The sequence below is a fragment of the Oryctolagus cuniculus genome, chromosome 7 (assembly GCF_964237555.1).
Source record: "Oryctolagus cuniculus chromosome 7, mOryCun1.1, whole genome shotgun sequence".
Taxonomy (NCBI): Eukaryota; Metazoa; Chordata; class Mammalia; order Lagomorpha; family Leporidae; genus Oryctolagus; species Oryctolagus cuniculus.
The window spans coordinates 135,048,413-135,068,076 of record NC_091438.1 but is presented as its reverse complement, the minus strand read 5'-3'; the positions used below and the strand labels follow the sequence as shown (position 1 = coordinate 135,068,076).

At 59.5% G+C, this 19,664-nt stretch overlaps 1 protein-coding gene across 3 annotated transcripts in view; it reads right to left on the bottom strand.

Annotated features, from left to right (window-relative positions):
* Positions 1-1,650: 1,650 nt before the first annotated feature.
* The window catches only part of EPHA10 (EPH receptor A10), a 44,358-nt gene continuing 26,344 nt past the window's right edge, over positions 1,651-19,664 (bottom strand). For 2 of the 3 annotated variants that reach the window (XM_051832033.2, XM_051832035.2), the window contains 12 exons: positions 19,396-19,529; positions 15,809-15,980; positions 11,828-11,936; positions 7,756-7,817; positions 7,533-7,658; positions 6,474-6,659; positions 6,015-6,076; positions 5,611-5,814; positions 5,215-5,364; positions 4,783-4,976; positions 4,064-4,219; positions 1,651-3,895 (listed from right to left, as the gene is read on the bottom strand). In XM_051832033.2, the coding sequence (XP_051687993.1) occupies positions 3,781-3,895; positions 4,064-4,219; positions 4,783-4,976; positions 5,215-5,364; positions 5,611-5,814; positions 6,015-6,076; positions 6,474-6,659; positions 7,533-7,658; positions 7,756-7,817; positions 11,828-11,936; positions 15,809-15,980; positions 19,396-19,529 (1,670 nt within the window). In that variant the 3' untranslated portion in view covers positions 1,651-3,780. The remainder of the gene's footprint in view (positions 3,896-4,063; positions 4,220-4,782; positions 4,977-5,214; positions 5,365-5,610; positions 5,815-6,014; positions 6,077-6,473; positions 6,660-7,532; positions 7,659-7,755; positions 7,818-11,827; positions 11,937-15,808; positions 15,981-19,395; positions 19,530-19,664) is intronic. The other variant, XM_051832034.2, reaches the window with a different exon arrangement.

Genomic DNA, 19,664 nt, shown 5'->3' with positions numbered 1-19,664 from the left:
CAGAGGGAAAGAAAGCCATGCTATTGATTGCCACACCTCCTTCCAATCCTCTGCGCCGACTTCCCATGGCCTGAACCATGCGGCCTGTGAATGGGGCAGCCCAGGCCTGGGAGAGAAGCACTAGTACTAGCCAGCAACCAAGAAAGGCAGGGCTCCAGCAGAGAGAGAGAGAGAGAGAGTGTGTGTGTGTGTGTGTACATCTGCTGCAGCCACAGGCACTCCTCAGCTCAGCCCTCTGCCCTGGTCGTCATCTTAGCCCACTCTTTCTCCAGCATTCCCCATGATTCCCAACTCCAACCCCAAACCTCCCATCTGGCTTTGCTCCCCCCGCAATTACGGTCATTGTTATGGATTGAACTTCATATGTGGGAATTCTAAGCCCCTGTAAATCAGAATGTGACTGTGTTTGGAGAGCTGATTAAGCTTAAATGAGCTTGTTAGGGTGGGCCAGCCGGAGACCATCCGATGTGACTGCTGGACCTAATGAAAGGGGAGATGCAGACAGACTCAGGGAAGAGGACGTGAAGACATTGAGAGAAGACAGCACCTGCAAGCCACGCCTGGGGAGGCCCTTCCCTCCCAGCCCTGGGAAGCAGCCAGGCCTGCCAACACCCTGATCCTGGACTATGAGATGGTTCCTGCTTGTTACACCGACCCTAGCAGACTAACACTGTCATGGACAGCGTCCACCTGCTCTGCTCCATCCTCTAACCACCTGGTTCGTCAGAACTGAACATCAAAGCAAGCTCCTGTTGGGGCTGTGACGCCTGACTCCTTTCTGGCTTCTCCCACAGCTGCTCTCCTTTAGCCAGGTGCCTTCGGACGTAGTGCTGGAGTGTCTCCAGGGCTCCCTCTCGCCCTCGAGCTGCCGGGGTGACCTGCTTCCCACCGGTGTGCCCAGGGCTCCAGGTTCCATACCCAGCTGTCTCTACCTCCACTGTGGGGAGCAACTCGGACTAGACTAAGTTACTGGAATTAAGACTTATTCTATGCATCTGCTCTCCCACAATATGGCGCTGGGAGAGAAGAAAACAGCTTCTACACAGCTGCCTCCAGTTCAGCCAATAAACTGTAGGACTTGCTCCTGATTGGAGAGCAGCGTACTCGGCGTGTGGGCAGCCGAGTTGGGATTGGTGGAGGAGGACTATAAAGGAGGAGAGAGACGGCATGCACCAGGAACATCTAAGAGGAATATCTAAGGGGAACACCTAAGGGGAACACCTGTGCAGCCCCCGAGAGAGCCGGCCGGTGGTGTGCCGCTCCCCTGCGGAAGTGGGGAATGTGGCAGGGGGAACCGCCCTTCCACGGAGGTGGAAGGGACAGTAGCCAACCCGGGAAGAACCAGCAGCAAACCTGGGGAGGGCCGAGCAGACCAAAGAACAGCGCAGGGTCCTGTGTCGTTCCTCCACGAAGAGGGGGAGCGACATAATGGTGCCGTGACTCGGATATGAAGCCTAGGCAGGGTTTTGTGTCGTTCCTCCACGAAGACAGGGAGCGACACTCCACATCCCACAGCGTCTCAAATGTGTGTCCCAACCCCAGCCTGTAGCTTCCTGCGCCCGCCCCTGTGTATTGTCGGCTCTGGATGAGAGGGTGCCTACATCCTCCCACACAAGTCACTCGAGAATAAAGCAGCTGTCACCCCAGAGGCAGCACGTCACAGACAAGTTTTTATTACTTTGTCCTGGACATAGAACCCAAGAAATATAAAAACATCTCTAGGATTAGTCCAAGGAACCATCCCCCCACCAGTGGTCCCCTCCCTCACTGGGTGGACTCAGATGGGGGTGGTGGGGTGGGGGGTGCAGGCCACCTCCCTCTGTCCAGTGAACAAGTTCCATATAAAAATAGATCTATAGAGGGCTCGCCGAGAGCCATCACCCTGCATCTCGCCAGCGCCTGTGCGGGCTGAGGCCTGGGGCCCTTCAGGATGCTGGGACCTCGCTCCTCGGTGGAGGGGAGATCTACCCTGGACGCCGAAGTCCTGCCTACACAGCCAGGGCCCCTCCATGCGACAGCTGGAGGCCTTTGACCCTAAGAGAACGACTGACATTGCCGGAGATGGGAGGGAGGCTCTGTCCACCCAAGACAGGACACAGGCCCCTCTGTCCCCCTGGATGCTGGACCAGGCTCCCAGGAGTGGGTGGGCAAGGCAGGGCCTGCAGGACACCTGGCAGGAGCCCCCCCGCACCCCCCCCCAATCCTGTCAAAGGTGAATCAATAGCTTGGTCTGTCCTGGTACCCTCAAAGTCACTGAGCTGGGGGCAGGGGAGGGGTGGCAAAGGCACTGCTGAGTCACCGGCCCCTCCCCAGGGATGCGCTGCCCCTTCCAGCCCCTGGCACGGCATCTGCTGAAAACTCCACCACCCAGGGAGAGAACCTACTCACCTCCCACCTCAGCTAAGCCTGTCTGTTCACCCCTCCCCCAACACGCAACTGACCTAGAGGGCGCCCCGTATTACCCCCTGGTCCTGAGCTCATCTCCCCGCCTAGTCTGGGCCTCCCAGGGCACGCCCTCTGCCTCCCACACCTCCTTCCTCCACCCTTCAACTCCTCCCCAGCCCACCCCACACCACTGCCCGCACAGCCAGACTGCAGCAGGTATCTGTCAGAGTGAGCCAGGCCCTGTCCAGACCCAGCAGCCTTCCTACGACCCCCCCACAGCCCTGGTCTCATGGTCACCACTGCTGCCAGGGGCCGCCTGGATAAAGAGCTCTGGAGTCGGCCACAGAAGCCAGAGGGAGGAGGTGCCCTGTGGGAGGATAGCCGTGCCCAGGTGTGGAGCTGGTCACCTCCAAGGTGATCCCTGGACTGCCTCTGGGAAGACCGTTGGTGCCACTGGGCAAGACTGGGACTCTGCCCAGAGCCAGCCTTGTCCCCGGATTGGGTTCTGCCTCCAGCTCTGGCCAGCTCTGGGCCTCAGTTTCCCCATCTGTACAGTGGGGGTTAGTTCATCCTATTAGAGACGGAAGACCCATCTCTGAGAAACCTCTCTCCATCCCCAGGCTGGACAGCAGAGCTCTTGGGTCCTCAGGAAGAAGCTATGTCCCTTTACACTCTTCCCCCACATCTGGGCCACTGAGTTCATAAAATGAATGCAAATGGGGGGCCCTCATGGGGCCCCAGGGGAGCACCAGGACCTTGCACGGCCCAGACAGGCCCCTGGCCCTTACTCTGAACTGTCAGCCCAAGGGAAGGGAAGCAGTCAGCTCCTGAGTCTCAGGCCCTTGGGGTCCAGCCCCGGAGCTCAGTGCCACCTTTGCCCTCCTGGGCCTTGGGCCAGTGTCCAGACAGGCCCCAGCCAAGGCACAGGGAGCTAAAGACGCTGCCCCTGTGGCCCAGCCTCCCTCGCCTGGGATGCTAGGCAGCTGTGGTCGCTGCCAGGTCAGATGAAAGCCCCTTGGTGGCCCATGCTGTTGGACTGGCCAGTGTGTCTAGAAAAGGGGCAGGTCCCAGACCCCAGCAGGTGGGAAAGACAGAGGGCACAGGGCAGGGGGCAGCTTAACCTCGGCCACCTTCCCTCCATCCCTGCCCCTGGATTGCCTCTGCTGTCAGCTCCCAAGTCCTCCCCAGGGTCCTGAACCTCTTTGCCAGGGGCACCAAGTCAGCCAAGATGTCCAGAGTGGAAATGAAAGGAGCAGCCAGTGAAATGCGGGGATGCCGTGGCTCCAAATCAGCTCTGGGCCCAAGAGGAGGGGGAGCGCTCACTCCCACCCAGGCAGAGTGCAGCGCCAGGTCCCTGGGGCAGGGCTGGGGGTCTGCACTCCCACAGGGGCCCGCTCACACCTGCACCCCCTGGCCCTGCAGCTGCAGGACTCGGGCCCGCAGGGCGCTGATCCCGCTGAGGAGGGCCTCTCGATGTTCTGCCGAAGAGATGCCCAGGCTCGTCAGGTCCCTGGAACGAGGGCTGCTCAGGCCCAGCCGGCTCGCCCCAGCCCCTGCTCCTCCCGCACGGCCCTCTGCTCTCCCTCCCCTTCTCTGGACCCAGACCCAGGCCAGGCAGCAGAGGCAGAGCCCCTGGACTCCCCAAGCCCTGGCCTTGACCCTGGTTCCTTAGACTCACTGGGCAGTCATCTCGGCCACGGCCTCCAGGCTCCCGTAGCCAGCGGCAGTGAAGCTGTCCTTGTAACGGCACAGGTCCAGGGCCTCCAGCCACGCACCCACGGAGCCGAAGGAGGGGAAGGTGGAGAAGGCACGGTCGGCCAAGGGGGTGGGAGGCCTGGAGGTGGGAGGAGCTGTGGTCAGTCCATGGCTAGGGTCTGGTGTCCATACCTTGCTGCTCCCTAGAGGGGAGGCCAGCCCAGAAAGGGCAGGGAAGCAAATGGAGCAAGGATTGATTGGGCTCCTGTGGGGGCCATGCATTCCCGGGAAGGGTGAGGCCGCAGGGTAACCGGGTGGTTGGGAAGCTGAGCCAGTGGAAGGCACAGGGGTACCGGGAATAGTCGGAGGGTGGAAAAACCAGGGACAGGCTGCAGGGTGACCCAGAGTTGCAGCAAAGAATACTCATGTCGCCTCTTTTCTTTATGGGAACTAAAGTTCCAACCAAGTGTTAGGGCCAAAGTGTTAGGAACTGAAGTGTTAGGACCCCTGCCACACGTGTTCACCCAGGCAGCATTCACGATGCTGGGAACAGGGGCAGGGTCCAGGACCAGAAGTGACTGCGGCACGTGGGGGGGGGGGTGAGCTGAGGCAGGGGCACCTGGGTGGCTGAGGGGGGCCAGTGGGGCAGCTGTACCTGGGACACAATCTAGCCCACCGGGCTGGGGAGAGAAGGGAAGGTACCTGGCACAGGGGGCCGCAGCACCCTTTGGGGGTTCAGGGTCCTGCCCCATTCTGCTCAGGAGGCTATGGATCTGGGAGAACCTGGGCCGCTCCCCGGGGTCCTTCTGCCAGCAGTCAAGCATGAGTCGGTGCAGTGCAGAGGGGCAGTTCCTGGGGGGTGGCAGCCGGAAGCCATCCTCCACAGCCTTGATCACCTGGGCCGAGGGCAGGGAGCAGACCGGAAGCTTCAGTCTCCCCAACACACGCACACAGACACACACACACACACACACACACACACTATGGTGGAGAGGATACTGGGTGTGGCCAGGGAGGACCAGAAATAAAGAGAAGAGGAGGTCAAGGGTCCATAGGCAGAGGGCAGTGAGCTGGGGCCCAAGGTCGGAGGGTAAGGGGACCAGAAGGCAAGGACAGGAGCCATAGGGCACTCACGTCTTGGCCAGACATGTCCCAGTAGGGTCGCTCCCCAAAGGCCATCACCTCCCACATGACGACACCGAAGCTCCACACGTCACTGGCAGAGCTGAAGTGGCCGAACTGGAGCGTCTCGGGGGCGGCCCACAGCGCCGGGCTCCGGCCACTCTGCGCAGGGCAGGAGAGCAGGGCAGAGAGGAAGTGAGGCACCCCCATCCTCCCGGCACCCTGACTCCCAGCTTCACCCCGGGAGGGCACACGGCCGACCTCTGGGCGGTGTCCACTCTGACAAGGATTGGGGACCAGCTGTGTGGGGTTGGGGGGCAACCCTGACAGCAGGGAAGGGTAGGGGGAGGTGGGGACTCCAGGGAGCTTCGTGGGGACAGCTGGACTTGGCAGGGAGGGCGCCCTCACCATGGTGGTGTACACAGCCTCCGCTCGGTCCCGGGGACCCCGCCCGAAGCCGGAGATCTTACACAGGAGGCCGGGGCTGACCAGCACGCGGCGGGCCGCCAGGCCCCGGTGAACGTAGCCCATCTCCGACAGATACTTCATGGCTGACGCCAGGCCTGGCAGCAACCCCATCAGCTGCCCTGCCACCAGCTGCCCCTCGTGCTGCTGCAGAGAGGGGAGACCGAGGCCCGGGCTGTGTCTGTGGGGCTGTGACCCCAGGGAAGCCACTCTGGACTTCAGTTGGCTCTGTGCCGACCAGGCCAGGCTGGCAGTGTGCATGACACCAATTGCAAGCCCCTCCTAAGAGACATGCTGGGGACAAGAAAAAGGCGGCCAACAGGACCCCCAGGTCCCAGGCCACTCACCCTGAGGAAGTCATCCAGGGCCCCGTGGCTCATGTACTCGGTGACAATCATCAAGGGACTTCCTGTGCGTGGGGATGGGGACACACACATGCTAAGTCGCCCACCCTACCCTGAGGCACACACATTCCCCCCTACAGGGGCCCCCAACTCGGCCAAGAGAGCCAGAACCAAAGCCATGCTCCCTAACCTTGCCACCCTCCTGCCCACCCAGTGGCCTCCCTGGGCCACAGCCCAGAACCAGAGGCCTCCGTAGGGGATAAAGGCAAAGAGCAGGAGCTACACCCAAGGTCAAAGTGGTTGACCCAAGGTCAAAGTGTCACTACACGTCAGAAGGGTCACTCGGGGTCACAGTGGTCGTTTCAGAGAGGGAGCTGCCCTGAGCTACCGAGAGCAAGCTCAGTCCTGGCGAGGCCCCGACCCACGGCACCCCACCTCCCACCCCCCCGGGGCTGTGCCTACCCCGCGTGACAACGCCCTCCAGCCGCACGATGTGGCTGTGGTCGAACTGGCCCAGTGTGAGGGCCTCTGCCAGGAAGCTGAGCCGCTGCGAGTCTGAGCTGCCTTCCCTCAGCGTGTGCACGGCCACAGGCAGCGCCTGGCGGCCCGGCAGCTGCAGGCAGCCACAGCACAGCTCCCCAAACCGCCCTGTGGGGAGACAACACCTCAGAGCCCCGCTGGAGGCCACCACCCAATGGACGGGCTGAGCCCAGGGAAAGGCACTCGGTGGGTCATGGCCGCTTCTGGCCTGGACTGAGTTCCTGAGTTCGAATCCCGGTAGAGCGAGGCCCAGCAGCGTGGCCTCAGGCTCCCTATCGGGCCCATTCTCTCTCTCTTCTGAAAAGTGAGGATTCTTCTCCGTCTGCCTCTCCAAGGGTTTCCAAGCCTCTACGTGAGGACGTCGTGTGTGCCAGCACATCAAAGGCCATTGGCCCCCGGGGGAGTGACCACGACTCCCATCCTGCCCAGCATCCGTCCAGTGAGTCTGGGGACGTCTGCTGAGGGCTTGTGCCCAGGGAGAAAGAGGAGCAGAGGCTGTCCTAGGAGCCAGGCCCACGCTGAGGCTGGGAGCCGCCTCCCCCCACCTCCCACATCGGCCCATCTGAGACAGAGTCAAGCCCCTGTTACAGACAAGAAACAGGCTGGCACAAGAGCGGCACAGCCCTGGTCACGCGCCAGGATGAGACCCCAGCTTGCAAAGGCCCCTCCCCACTGCTCCAGGGCCGTCTGGGACCAAGCTTCCGGAGGCCGGCCCTGAAAGGGTCTTGGGGGGAGAGAGGTGTCAGAGCCACCTTGGGGACCAGGAGAGGGGCGCAAGACAAAACCACAGCCCCCTCTGACACCCCCTTCCCTAACATCTGGGGGCGGTAAGGGGGTTCCAGTGGTAGGGTAGGGACGTGGGTGGAGGCAGGCGCGGCCAGGGAGTGGACGCCAAGTTTTGAGAGCAGGCGGGGCTTTTCAGAGGGGGCGGGGCCTCCGAGGGGGCGGGGCCGGGACCCACTTCCCGGCTGTGCAGCTTGCCTGCTCCGAGGCTCCGCTCCAGCGTGACGCTGTTCGCATCCAGCTCCTTGGCGAACAGATGCACCGCCTGCAGCGGGTCCCCGCAGCTCTGGGGATCCAGGAACGTGCGACGTGTCGGGACTTTGACTGGGAGCGCAAGGAGAGAGATGGGCCTGAGGAAAGGGACCTTTGGCCCGCTGGGGTGGGCAAAGGCGAGACCAGGGGCCCGGCGCCCACAACTCACAGTGGAAGTACAGCTCCTCCTCATCGTGGGCGTCGGCGCCGCCTTTGCCGGAGCTGCAGGGCCTGCGGGGAACAGGGCCGGAGGCACTTTCAGAGCTGCCCCTCCCCCACTCTCCCGGTTCACCAGCTCGTCAGAAAAAGAGCCTTTCCTCCCAGGGAGGGGTCTTCTGGTCCTGCAACTTGGCAACCTCCTCGCCAGGGCCGGGTGCGACCCCGCGTCCCAGATCCCACACACCAAACAGTCCCCCTCCCCACATTCCTCCTGGTCATGCTTGCAAACACGCTGACAAAGCTCCAGGGTCCACACCCCTGACTTGGAGTGCCAAGCTGCCCCCCACCAGCCTGCAGTAGGTGGCAGGGCATGAAGAGAGGCTCAATGCGAGCCCCCTGGGTCCGAGCAGGGGGGAGGAGCCCTGGCTCCTGGACACTTAACTGACCGCGCCGGCCATCAAGGGCAGATTCCCGACACAGAGGCCGCCGTGGGCAACAGAGACACAGGCTGGCCTTTGGGGCCCCTTTGGTTTCTATTCTGGAAGCAGAGGAGGGCGAGGCCCCCGTGGCTGTGAGAGACAGGGCCCCACCGCGCTTGGAGACTGCTGGAGAACTCTGTCCGGCAGAGTTCATGGGTGTCAGGGAGACAAGTTCATGGTCAGACTGTGAGGAAGAGTCGATGAGCAGGGAGTTGGATGGTATGGACTGTGCGTGTTTGGGAGTGTGTCTGGGGTACAGGTGTGGGTGTGGCTGTGTGGTGTGTGCATGGGGGATGTGTGTGTGGTGTGGATGTGGGGGGTGTAGGTGTGCAGGGGGATGTGTCTGTGCTGTGGGTGTGCATGGGGGATGTGGCTGGATGCAGGGTGTGTATGTGTGCGGGGGAATATGTGGATATGCATGGGGGTATGGCTGTGTGGGGAGTGTGTGTGGTGTGGGTGTGCATGGGTGTGTACATAGGGAGTGTGGGGGGATGTGTGCATGTGCATGGAAATATGGCTGTGTATGGGGTATGCATGTGGGTGTGGCTGTGTAGTATGGGTGTCACTGTATGTGGTGTGGGGGAATGTGTGGGTGTGCATGGGTGTGTGGGTGTGCATGGGGAGTGTGTGTGGTGTGGGTGTGCATCAGGGGTGTGGCTGTATGTGGTGTGGGGGGATGTGTGGGTGTGCATGGGGAGTGTGTGTGGTGTGGGTGTGCATGGGGGCGTGGCTGTGTGGTGTGGGTATGCATGGGGATGTGGGTGTATCTGGAGCCTGGAAGAGAGGACTGCTCTGAGGACAGAGCATGGCCCAGGGGGAGGAGGTGGGGAAGAGGCACTGGGAAGACGACTCCACCTTGAGAAGTTGGGTGGAAGACAAGGCGGCCATGGGGGAGAGACCAAGCAGAAAGGGAACCGAGGCTATGCCATGTCCCCGGGACAGGGAGGAGAAAGTAGAGAGGAGAGGGCTGGTGGTGCAGGGGCAGTTTGCAAACACAGAGACACACTCCCATCTAGACAGCGGTGGGAAGGGCAGAGAGCCGCTGTGTCCTGCCGCAGTTTCCTGCAGCACCTTGCGTCCGAGACCCTCCACTCAATAGCAGTGGGACTTGGCGGCTCAGCTTTCTCTTTAATAAAATCGGGATAAAGACGGCCTGCGGGACAGCACCATTGCAGCAAAGAGCTTCCTGTGAGCGATCCTGTGCCAGAGAAGGCGACCTTGTGAGTAGTAATGGGTTCCTAAGGCAGCAAGAAGGGGTGGGGCTCAGTCCTAGGTAAAGGGACTGTCCCGGCTAGGGGAGGGCACCCCCTCTGAGACAAGGAGGAAGATGGGTGCAAGGCGGGCAGGTTTGCTTGTGGACTGCATGGTGAGAAGTTGAGGTGCAAAAGCTGTTCCTGCCAGAGGACAGTGAGCACAGCTGGGTGACAGTTGTGGGGGTGGGGCAGCCCAGAAGGATGGCCAGGAAGGGAGGCGGGACAGGAGAGAAGTCCTTGCAAATACGGGAGTCAGAGAACCAAGAGGCAAGGGCTGGGACCGGCTGTCCAGTGGCCACTGAAATTGCCCAGGAGGTGTCAGGACTTCTGTGGGTGAGGGGGAGCCTCCCGGAGAGACGGGTGCAGATGAAGGGGTAAGGCTGAGTGGATGGAGGAGCGACAGAAGGTGCGTGGTTAAAAGAGAGTCAGGGCCGGGCATCGTGGCACGGGGCACTAAGCCACTGCTTGTAACACCGCCATCCCTTAACAGAGTGCTGGTTTGCGTCCTAGGTGCTCCACTTCCTGTCCCACTCCCTGCTAATGCACCTGGAAAGGCAGCAGATAGGGGCCTAAGTACTTAGGTCTTTGCTACCCATATGTGAGACCCGGATGGAGTTCCTGGCTGCTGGCTTTAGCCTGGCCCAGCCCCAGCTGCTGTGAGTATTTAGGGAGTGAACATGTGGATGGAAGGTGTCTGTCATTCTCTCGCTCTTTTCTGTTTTCAAATAAGTAAATAAAATCATTTTTAAAGAGAGAGAGAGAGAGGGCTGGCGCCACGGCTCACTAGGCTAATCCTCTACCTTGCAGCGCCGGCACACCAGGTTCTAGTCCCGGTCGGGGTGCCGGATTCTGTCCCGGTTGCCCCTCTTCCAGGCCAGCTCTCTGCTGTGGCCAGGGAGTGCAGTGGAGGATGGCCCAAGTGCTTGGGCCCTGCACCCCATGGGAGACCAGGATAAGTACCTGGTTCCTGCCATTGGATCAGCACGGTGCGCCGGCCGCAGTGCGCCGGCCATGGCAGCCATTGGAGGGTGAACCAACGGCAAAAGGAAGACCTTTCTCTGTCTCTCTCTCTCACTGTCCACTCTGCCTGTAAAAAAAAAAAAAAAAAAAGAGAGAGAGAGAGAGAGAGAGAAGCAGATGCTTCCATGGGACCATGGGACCTAGTGAGCAGCAAGCGCACAGGACAGACGGGGGAGTGGGATGCGAGGGAACCATGGCCCAGCGTGAATGGTGCAGATACATGGAGCGGGGATAGGGGGCAGCTCAGCAGTGAGCAAGTCGGAACCCAGCGCCAGCTCACTCTGCCTGCTCCTGTGCCCTGTCCTGCAGAGCCTCTGCCCCGAGGAAGTGCTCCCTGTTCGCTTCTCCTCCTTTCCTCCTCTGCCTCCCACAGCCCCTTGCTCAAAGCCAAGACTAGACATGGCAGCATCCGGCCATCCCCTTTTCCTCTCCCTCCCCCGGTCCCGCCATCCTGACTCCCCTGGTCCAGGCAGAGCCGGCTCCCAGACTGGCGGGACCGTGTCCTCTCCTCCTTGGTCACTTTCAAAGCCCCGGTGGGGGCCCAGCAACAAGCCAAGGCCAGACCCAAGCTCGCGCTGCCTCCAGCCCACAGTCGGCCGTGCTGGGCTGCGGGTCCCCACCCAGCCATTTCTCCCCTCCGCTTCCCCGCTCCAGCCCAGCTCAGGCAGCCTTCCGCCCTCCCCAGTCTGCTGAGCTCAGCCCCGGCCTGCTGCCCCTGGCTGCCTCTGCACGGGAGGAGAGAGAGATGCCACGGGGCCTCTGCTGCGTGTGAAAGAACTGGAACCTTCTCTCGCCCATATTCGCCCCGACACAAGCACCACGCGACAGCTCCTCTCTGCCTTTTCTCCTACAAGCTGCCTTCTGCTGGGGTGGGGGTAGGGGTGAGGGTGGGGGTTCTGGTTTATGAATCTCCCTCCCTGCCCAACACACACACATGCACACTCACACAACCTGCCTTTCTTCCCTTTGCCTGTGTTTAAGGGCCTCAAGATCCCCTGAGGGCAGGGGCTGGGGGGCCTCCGTGCTCGGGAGAATCCTAATCGCACCAGAGCAGCCGGAGCTCGATCCCACCCCCGGTGATGCCTTCTGACATTTAATGAGTTAAGGAGCTAAATCCCTTTTATCCCAGAGTGGCTGAGCCAGCTGCAGGGCTGGCTGCTGCAGGAGCAGAGGGGGAGGGGCCGGGACCCTCTGTGCCCAGATCCATGGAGCAGTGTGCTGTGTGTGCAGAGCAGGTGCAGACACAGGTGCCTGGGAGCACGTTAATGTGCACAGGAGTAGGACTCCCCCCACCCCAGTCCCCAAACCCAGGCTGGGACCAGCCACCTACCTCCTCCAAACGGCCAGCACGCTCATCACGGAGCCCAGGACAAGGAGGGCTGAGATGGTCACCACGGTGACAACAACTGCTGGGCTCTGGTCCCTGGGCCCTGAGGCAACTGGGGGTGGGGGGAGAAACCATGAGGCTGAGGAAGGCAGAGGACCAGGCTCGTGGGCAAGCCCCACAACAGACCCCTATCCTCACCCCGTGGCAGGATTCCCTCGGCTTCTCTGCACCCATTGCTGCCCCCAGCAGCAGCAGCCCCACTGACCAAAGTGGCACTGGGAGTCCAAGCGCTTCCTCTGCTCCCAGGACAGGGCACTTTCCGGGCACCCCAGTTCCGAGGGAGCAGAGGGGTACAGGCAGGCAGGGGCGGGCCTCCCTACTGCCTTTCCAACGGGTAAGCGGAGATTGACAGGGGCTCGGGGTTGGGGGGGTGGTGGTCTGCAGTAAGAGGAGCTACCATTACATGCACATTTAATCCACTCAAGACACCGTGCTGCGTGCTTCATCATCAAGACAGTCCAGTAGGATGTGGCTTGTGGCTGTCTCCATTTTCAGGCAGAGACTGGAAAGAGTTATATGATCTGCCCAAGGTCACATAGCTAATAAGTGGTGAGCCCCTAAGACTGGAATCTGACTCCAAACGCCTCTCCCGGACTCCCAAGTCTCCGCTCTGAACCATTTCCCCAAGAGAGGGCCCCAGAGCCCACTCCCTCAGCCCATCCTTTGGTCCATCCATCCCTGGGAACACCGTGTGAATGGACGGGAGTCCCTGTCCTGAAGGAGTGCAAAGAGCAGGAAGCTGGGGAAGAAAAACAAAAAATCCAGGCTATAGAACAACAACAACAAAGAAGCCGAGGCTGGGCCGAAGCACGGTAATTGCTTCCCAAAACCAGCGAGAAGGCTTCCTGGAAGCCGTGTCATCCACACTGCGCCTGCAGGTTGAAAAGGCTTCCGAGGCGGCTCAGATGCACCTGCTGGGAAGGAAAATGGCAGGTCAGCCCATGTGGCTGCAGAACAGACTGCATGCGGGCAGAGAGTGGCGCGGGGTGAAGCTGGAGGGTGGGAGGATGCCAGGAACTGGGAGTGCCAGACTCAGGATGAACCTCATCCTGAGGGTTTCAGGGAGCCAGCGGCTGCAGACAGAGCTCCTGCAAAAGGAGAAAAGGAATGAAGGCGTGTGCTGAGCTGGGAGTGCGGGCGGGGCGAGGTGCCTGAGACAGGTGAAGCTTTGGATGGGGACGAAACAGAGCCGCCTTGAGACTGAACCGAGATGGGAAAATTGCACCTGTGCAGGCAGTCTCAGCATGTGTGGGACAGGAGGGCGACGGCCCCAGCAGGGGACCAGCAGGGCCGGTGCAGGGCATGAGGGTAGCAGAGCTGGGAGCTTTCCCTGCGGAATAACCTGTGACTGGGTAGAGATGATGTGGGGCCAAGCAGCCCAAGAATCGGAGAGGGACGAAGCAGAGCCAATGACAGAGACGGAAGAAGAAGGAGGAGTTAACGGCAGCAAAGCTAGGGCCCAAGAGGGGGCTTCAGAGCTCAGGGTTGCAGGGGTGAACAGGGCCCAGGGTCTGGCCAGGGGCAGAAGGCGAGCGGAGCTGTCAGCACTATTGGAAATGGGGCTTCTGTGTAGATGGAGCTAGAGAAAGAGACAAAGACGCCTGGGCCCCCCACTCCCTGCTACTCATTCCCTAGCCACACGGGCTGGATCTGGTGGGTTCACTCACTTTTCACGATTCAAATATGGCAAAAGTGACGGGATGTCATTTCCAAGATCAGGTTACAGGACAGTGTGGCTTCTGCCACGGGTGCCCTCTGGCTCTCTCACTAGCTCCCAGTCTGCAAGAATCCAGAGCCTGGGTAGGGAGGAGGGAAGGTTCTCTCCCAGTCAAGCCCTGAGCTGCCTCCGGCCCCCTCAACTGCAGCCTGGGAAGAGACCAGGAGCCAACGCACCCAGCACATGGGGCCCACATTCCTGACCCACAGAAACCATGAGATAATGCACACTGGTTGTTTTCACTGCTAAGTGTTGGGCTAGTTTGTTACACGGCTAGAGATGATGAACACAGTGGTAGAGCACGCTTTCCGATGTGAGTGGGGGAGGCGGGCATTCCGCACATGCGTAAGGTCCTGCTTGGGATGCCTGCATCTCATACTGAGTGCCAGGGTGAGCCTCCTCTCTGCTTCTGATCCCAGCTCTCTGTTACTACCCACCCTGGAGGGCAGCAGGGCACGGCTCACTCAGCTTCCTGCCACCCACGTGGGAGACATGGATTGAGTTCTCAGCTCCTGGTTTTGGCCTAGTCCAGCCCTTGCTGTTGTGGGCATCTGGGGAGTAAACCAGCAGATGGAAGGTATCTCTCTCTCTCTCTCTCTCTCTCTCTCTCTCTGCTTTTCCAAGAAAATGAAAATAAATACATACATAGATAAAATTATTTTAAAAGACAGTGTGGCATCCCATATCAGAGTGCCAGTTCACGTCCCAGGTACCCTGCTTCCAATCCAGCTTCTTGCTAATGTGCCTGAGAATCGCCCAAGTGCTTAGGTACTGTTACCCATGTAGGAGGCCAAGGTAGAGTTCCTGTCTTCTGGTGTTGGCCTGGCCCAGCCCTAAGTGTTGCAGGCATTTGAGAAGTGAAACAGCAGATGGAAGATCGCTCGATCTCTCTCTCTCTCTCTCTCTCTCTCTCTCTCTTTCTCCCCCTCATTGTCGCTCTGCCTTTCATGTAAATAAATTAACAAATCTTTCTTAAAAATTCTGATTTGGGGGTCACAATTCACTGAAAAAAGTGTCCTTCAGGTTAGGTGAACCATTACCCACCCCACAGCCAGGGCCACGCCCCAGTGGGAGGCCGAGGACAGAGCAGTCCCTGACAGAGAGGGACCGAGTTAACAAGAACCCTCTCAGCCCAGCTCAGCTCACAGCCCCAGGTCCTGCGCCCGCCACACCCACCCTGCCAACCCCATGAGCCTTTGTGCAGCCGGCTTCCTCCACCCCAAGTGCCTTCCCTGCCCACCTCCACTTGTTCACAATTTCCCCGGCCTTTGAGACAGAGCTCTAATCTCCTCTCCCCAGCACCTGGCCCAGGTCGGCACAGACAGGCATTGGAGCAAGAAGTGCCGTCTTCCTTCCCAGAACTCAAACTCCCTCAACATTTTATCTCGACCTCCCCTTGGGCTCAGAACTCTTCCTATCTTGGATTAGAGTCGTGTAGCAGGTTGGGAAGAAGTATTATCTTGACAGCTGGTGCCAGAATGCCTCTTAGGGGGGAGCTGCCTTTGTTGGGGAAAACACTTTCATGAGCTGCTCCGGGTAGATAGAGGTGAGATCCTGAGGGCTGGGTCAGCAGCAGGCGGAGCAGCAAAGGAGAGAGCTCTGCAGGCGTCCAAGGGGGGGCGGGCAGGGGAGGGAGGGGAGGGTGGGGGGAGCCACACTGAGCCCTGAAGAGGCTGGAGATGTTTTAGGACCCAGATCGCTTATGCTCAACTTGTGCTTTGTTTTGTTTTTATGGCAGCTTTACGGAGACACAATCCCCGCACCCTACAATGCACCCATCCAAAGCCGCAGGATCTTGTGTTGCTCCAAACCCTGAGGCCTGGTGGGGGAAGGCACCCTGTCCCAGTTTGAGCCTCTCCCACAGCAGAGGGAGAAGCAGAATGGGAGGGAGGAGGAGAATGGGAGGTCACCGCAAGAGGGGACCGCGACGTCCTCCCGACAAAGTGGCAGAGGTTCCGGGGACGGGCCCCGGGGGGAGGCCGACTTTGGCTGAGATGGGGGTTACAACTGACCCTGAGCCTGCACCTGCCAGCTCCTGCAGCACAGGGATCTGGGGTAATTCCTGTGAGTGAGCGAGCAAGGGCTGGGGGATTCCACACGCGCTCATGTGCTGCAGGTGTGCTGCAGGCTCCCCTCATTGCACACGTAATTCTCCCCCTCTACTCATCCCACGCCCAGTCCCCTGGCCCTTTGCACACGCCACTCACCTTCCCCAGGGGTCTGCACTTCAATGCTGGGGTTGAAGCTCTGGGCCTCCCAGGAGGGCCCCGGGGAAGCCGCCCGGATCTGAAAAACGTAGCGGGTAGCCGGCTTCAGGTTGGTGACGGTGACCGCGGGCGCCCCTGTCTTCACCGTGGAGTAAGTCTGCTCATTCTGACCCTGGAGAGGGAAGAGAAGTGCGATCCCGGCCAGGGCCAGACCCAACCCCAGGAGGACGGTGGGAGAGAAGGAGCAGGCAGGCAGCAGAAATACCCTTAGCTGGGCATGGGCTTGGGTGGGGGCCCTGACCCCAATCATCCTGGGGCAACCCCCAGATTTCTCCCACAGGACCCTTGTCTCTCTCCCCACCACAGGGTCCCACCTCTCGTTGCGTGTGGAGGACAGCCCACCTCTGTGTAGCATGGAGCAGATGCTAGAAAATGGGCCTTGCCCTTGAGGGCTCACTAGGATTTTCCTTTCCCTTGAGACACAACTGCTTGTTTTGCTTTGTTTCACTGATACAAAAACCGCCCCTGGATAAGCAGCTACGCGCTGGGTCTTGGGTGGAGTCAGCATTTACCTCTCCTTTTTCATAGGTGAGGCCAAGAAAGGGTCAAGGTGACACCTGAAGCCTTTCAGGTCCTGCTTGGTGATCCTGGTCAAGCTGCCCCAACTTGGCCCCAGCACTCTGCACCGGAGATACTCCTCCCACGATTTCATCTCTGCCCCCCCCCCCCGACCTTATCAGAGCCCCTGCCACGTGCCCAGTCCCCAGAAGGGCACCCCTCCCCCTACTTCAGGCATCCTATGGCCAAAGCCGTATAGATGCGGAATTCAGAAATCGGGGCTGGGTGGGTCAGACTGTCCCTTCCATGCACGTCAGTATTGAAACAAGAAAAGCACTGGCCACAGGACCTGTGAGAGGGGGTAGGTTGGGGTGGGGAGGAGGAAGGAGCAAGGCTGCCAGCCTCAGCAGCTGCCAAGTGCTTTGGGCAAGCCGCTCTGCGGAGTGGCCCCGGCTGGTGTGCAGAGGGAAGTTGAGATGAGAAGCATTGTGTGACATCTGTCCAGGCCTAGTGACCAGTCATACTTCCACTTGGTGGGCTCCATGGGAGTTCCAGAAGCCCCTCAAATATAGCTCCTGTTGCATTATCCTCTTTAAAAAAATGTTTTCCCCTTGGGACCGGCATTGTGTGCAGAGCGTTAAGTCACTGTTTAGAACACTGTAATCCCACATCGAAGTGCCACTTGAGTCCCGGATGCCCCGCTTCCAGTTCAGCTTCCTACTAATGCATCTGGGAAGGCAGCAGATGGTGGCCCGAATACTTGGGTCCCTGCCACCCATGTGGGAGATCAGGAGGGAGCTCCTGGCTCCTGGCCTTGCCCTGGCCCAGCGTTGCTGGCTGCAGCCATGCTGGGGAGTGAACCAGAGGAGGAAGATCTTTTTCTGTGTCTCCCTTTCACTCTGTCACTCTACCTTTCAACTAAATAAATAAAGCTTTTAAAATTCTTTTTATTTATTTGAGAGGTAGATAGACAGCAAGAGAGAGAAAGAGAGAGAGAGAGAGAGAGAGAGACTGACTCCTCTTTGCTGAATCATACCCCCAAATACCTGCAACTGGCTGAGGCTGAAGCTGGGAGGTGGGAACTCAGTACAGGTCTCCCTGTGGGTGGCAGGAGCCCAGTGATTAAGCTGGGGTGGGGAGCAGTTTTTCTGCCAAGGGCCATTTGGATATTTATAACATCATTCGCAAGCCATACAAAATTATCAACTTAAAAATTAGCCTGCTAATCCCATAAGGGCAATGGTCCAAGTCCCAGCTGCTCCCCTTCCAATCCAGCTCCCTGCTAACAGCCTGGGAAAAGCAGAGGAAGATGGCTCAAGTGCTTGGGCCCCTGCTACCCACCTAGGAGACCTGGAAGAAGCTCTTGGCTTCAGCCTGCCACAGTCCCAGCTGTTGAAGCCATCTGGGGAATGAACCAGCAGATGGAAGATATCTCTCTCTATTTCTCTCTCTCTCCCCCCCCCCGTCTCTCTGTAACTCTACCTTTCAGATAAAAACAAATTAGCCTGCTACAGACTTACTGAATTTAGAGTCCCTCCCGTGGTTGCCTAGGCAGGTGGGCCTCCTGCGTGGACGCTCCGCACACCTGTGTGGTGATGAGAGCATCGCTGCTGCCTTCTGGGATTTGCATTTGCAGGAAGCTGCAGTAACGAGCAGAGCCAGGTATTGAACCCAGGCACCGGATACAGGGCCCGGGCATCTTAACCAATAGGCCGAACGCCCAGTAGACACACACTCCCGAAGGGGCTGGGGCCACCCAGCCGGCTCAGTCTTGTACTCTTGGCCTTGCTCTCATCCCGACGTCAGTCAGAGAGTCCTTTCTAAGCACCTGCTGCATGCCTAGCTCCTTCCTAGTGTCCCTTTTTCGCTGTTGCCTAAACAAGAGGGTCCCCCAGGGCCCCATCCTGGCTACTCTTTCCCTGCATCCTGCTCCATGTCCACCCTCAAAGCCCTCAGCTCTTTCCCTCTGCAGCCCAGGCCTCTCCCTGGCTTCAGACCATCTTCCACCAGGGTGTCATGAGTCCCGTGAATGCTGCATGGGCAAAACCAGGCCCACCCCCTCGCCCCACGCCTGCTCTTTGTAGTCAGTGGTTCTCCGTCTCAGCCAGTGGCACCCCCAGCCCGCATCCTCTGGGCACCCAAGTGACCTACCCCACAGGGACTGCTGACTCCCTCCTTCTCCCTGTATCCCCTCCTAACAATCACAGCCCTGAGCAGACTTCCTGGAGTTAGAAAGTTAGCCGGAACTCTGAACGAAGATTTCACTTCAGACAATTAAAATAACTGTTCAACTGCTTGGGAAAAAAAGTTACCTAATGCAGCAAAGCAGTCCTCCCTGTCACTGGGGGCTGCCTGTATTTGTGACACAGAGAGGGTTGACACTGAAAGAGGAGCCACTTACGTGAATGTCACTTGCATCAGGGTGACAAGCAGCTCTACAGGAGGCTATGTATCACATTTAGAGGAGAAGAGCATCATGGGTTCATTTGTCAAACCATGGCTTAGCTGCAACCATAGGTTGACAATGACTTCAAGGGGTTAGCAAAAACCAGGGTAAGTATTCTGTGGGAATCAATCAGCCACCTGCAGTTCACAGTTGAAAGTACTGCAGTTACTTAATGCATGCCAGGGCACACCCTTTGCATCCATAGGACTAATAATAACTTGAACGCTTGCCGTTGGGAGAACTGGGTGTTAACACTTGCCAGCACCCCACACCACCTAGCAATAGGCCCCACACTTTGGTAAAATGGGAAGCAGTGTGGTGTTTCTGTGTTCTGGTTCCTGAGAAGGGCTGTGCAAAGGGCAGGGGGAAGGTTCAGACGCGGGATCTGACCCAGCACCCCCAAGACAGGTCTTGGTCAACTGTAAGCCGGGGCGGGGGTGGAGATGCAGATGTGGGGGGAGAGGCTGGAGTGCACCTGTGGGAGGAGGACTGGTGGGCACGCCTGGGAAGCAGGAAGAAGGGCATCTGCTGGCAGGAGGGCTTGGGGAAGGGACGGCTCCTGGCGGCCCCACACTCCACTGACCTTCTCGTAGTAGCGGATCTCGTACTCCGTGCCGTTGGCCCCTGGGGCTCCCGCGGGGATGGGCTCCCGCCACGACAGGGACACGCTCTGGGGCTCCACTCGCTCCCTACGGATCTCATCTTCCTCCCAGGGTGCTGAAAGTAGAGAATGTGGGGTTCTTCACCGGGACAGACTGCGGGGGGGCTGGGGAGGGAGAACAGCCGGGAGCTGGACGCGCAGGGCAGCGGGGTGGGGGTGGGCAGGGTTAGGGCTGAGTGGGCGGGGCTGTG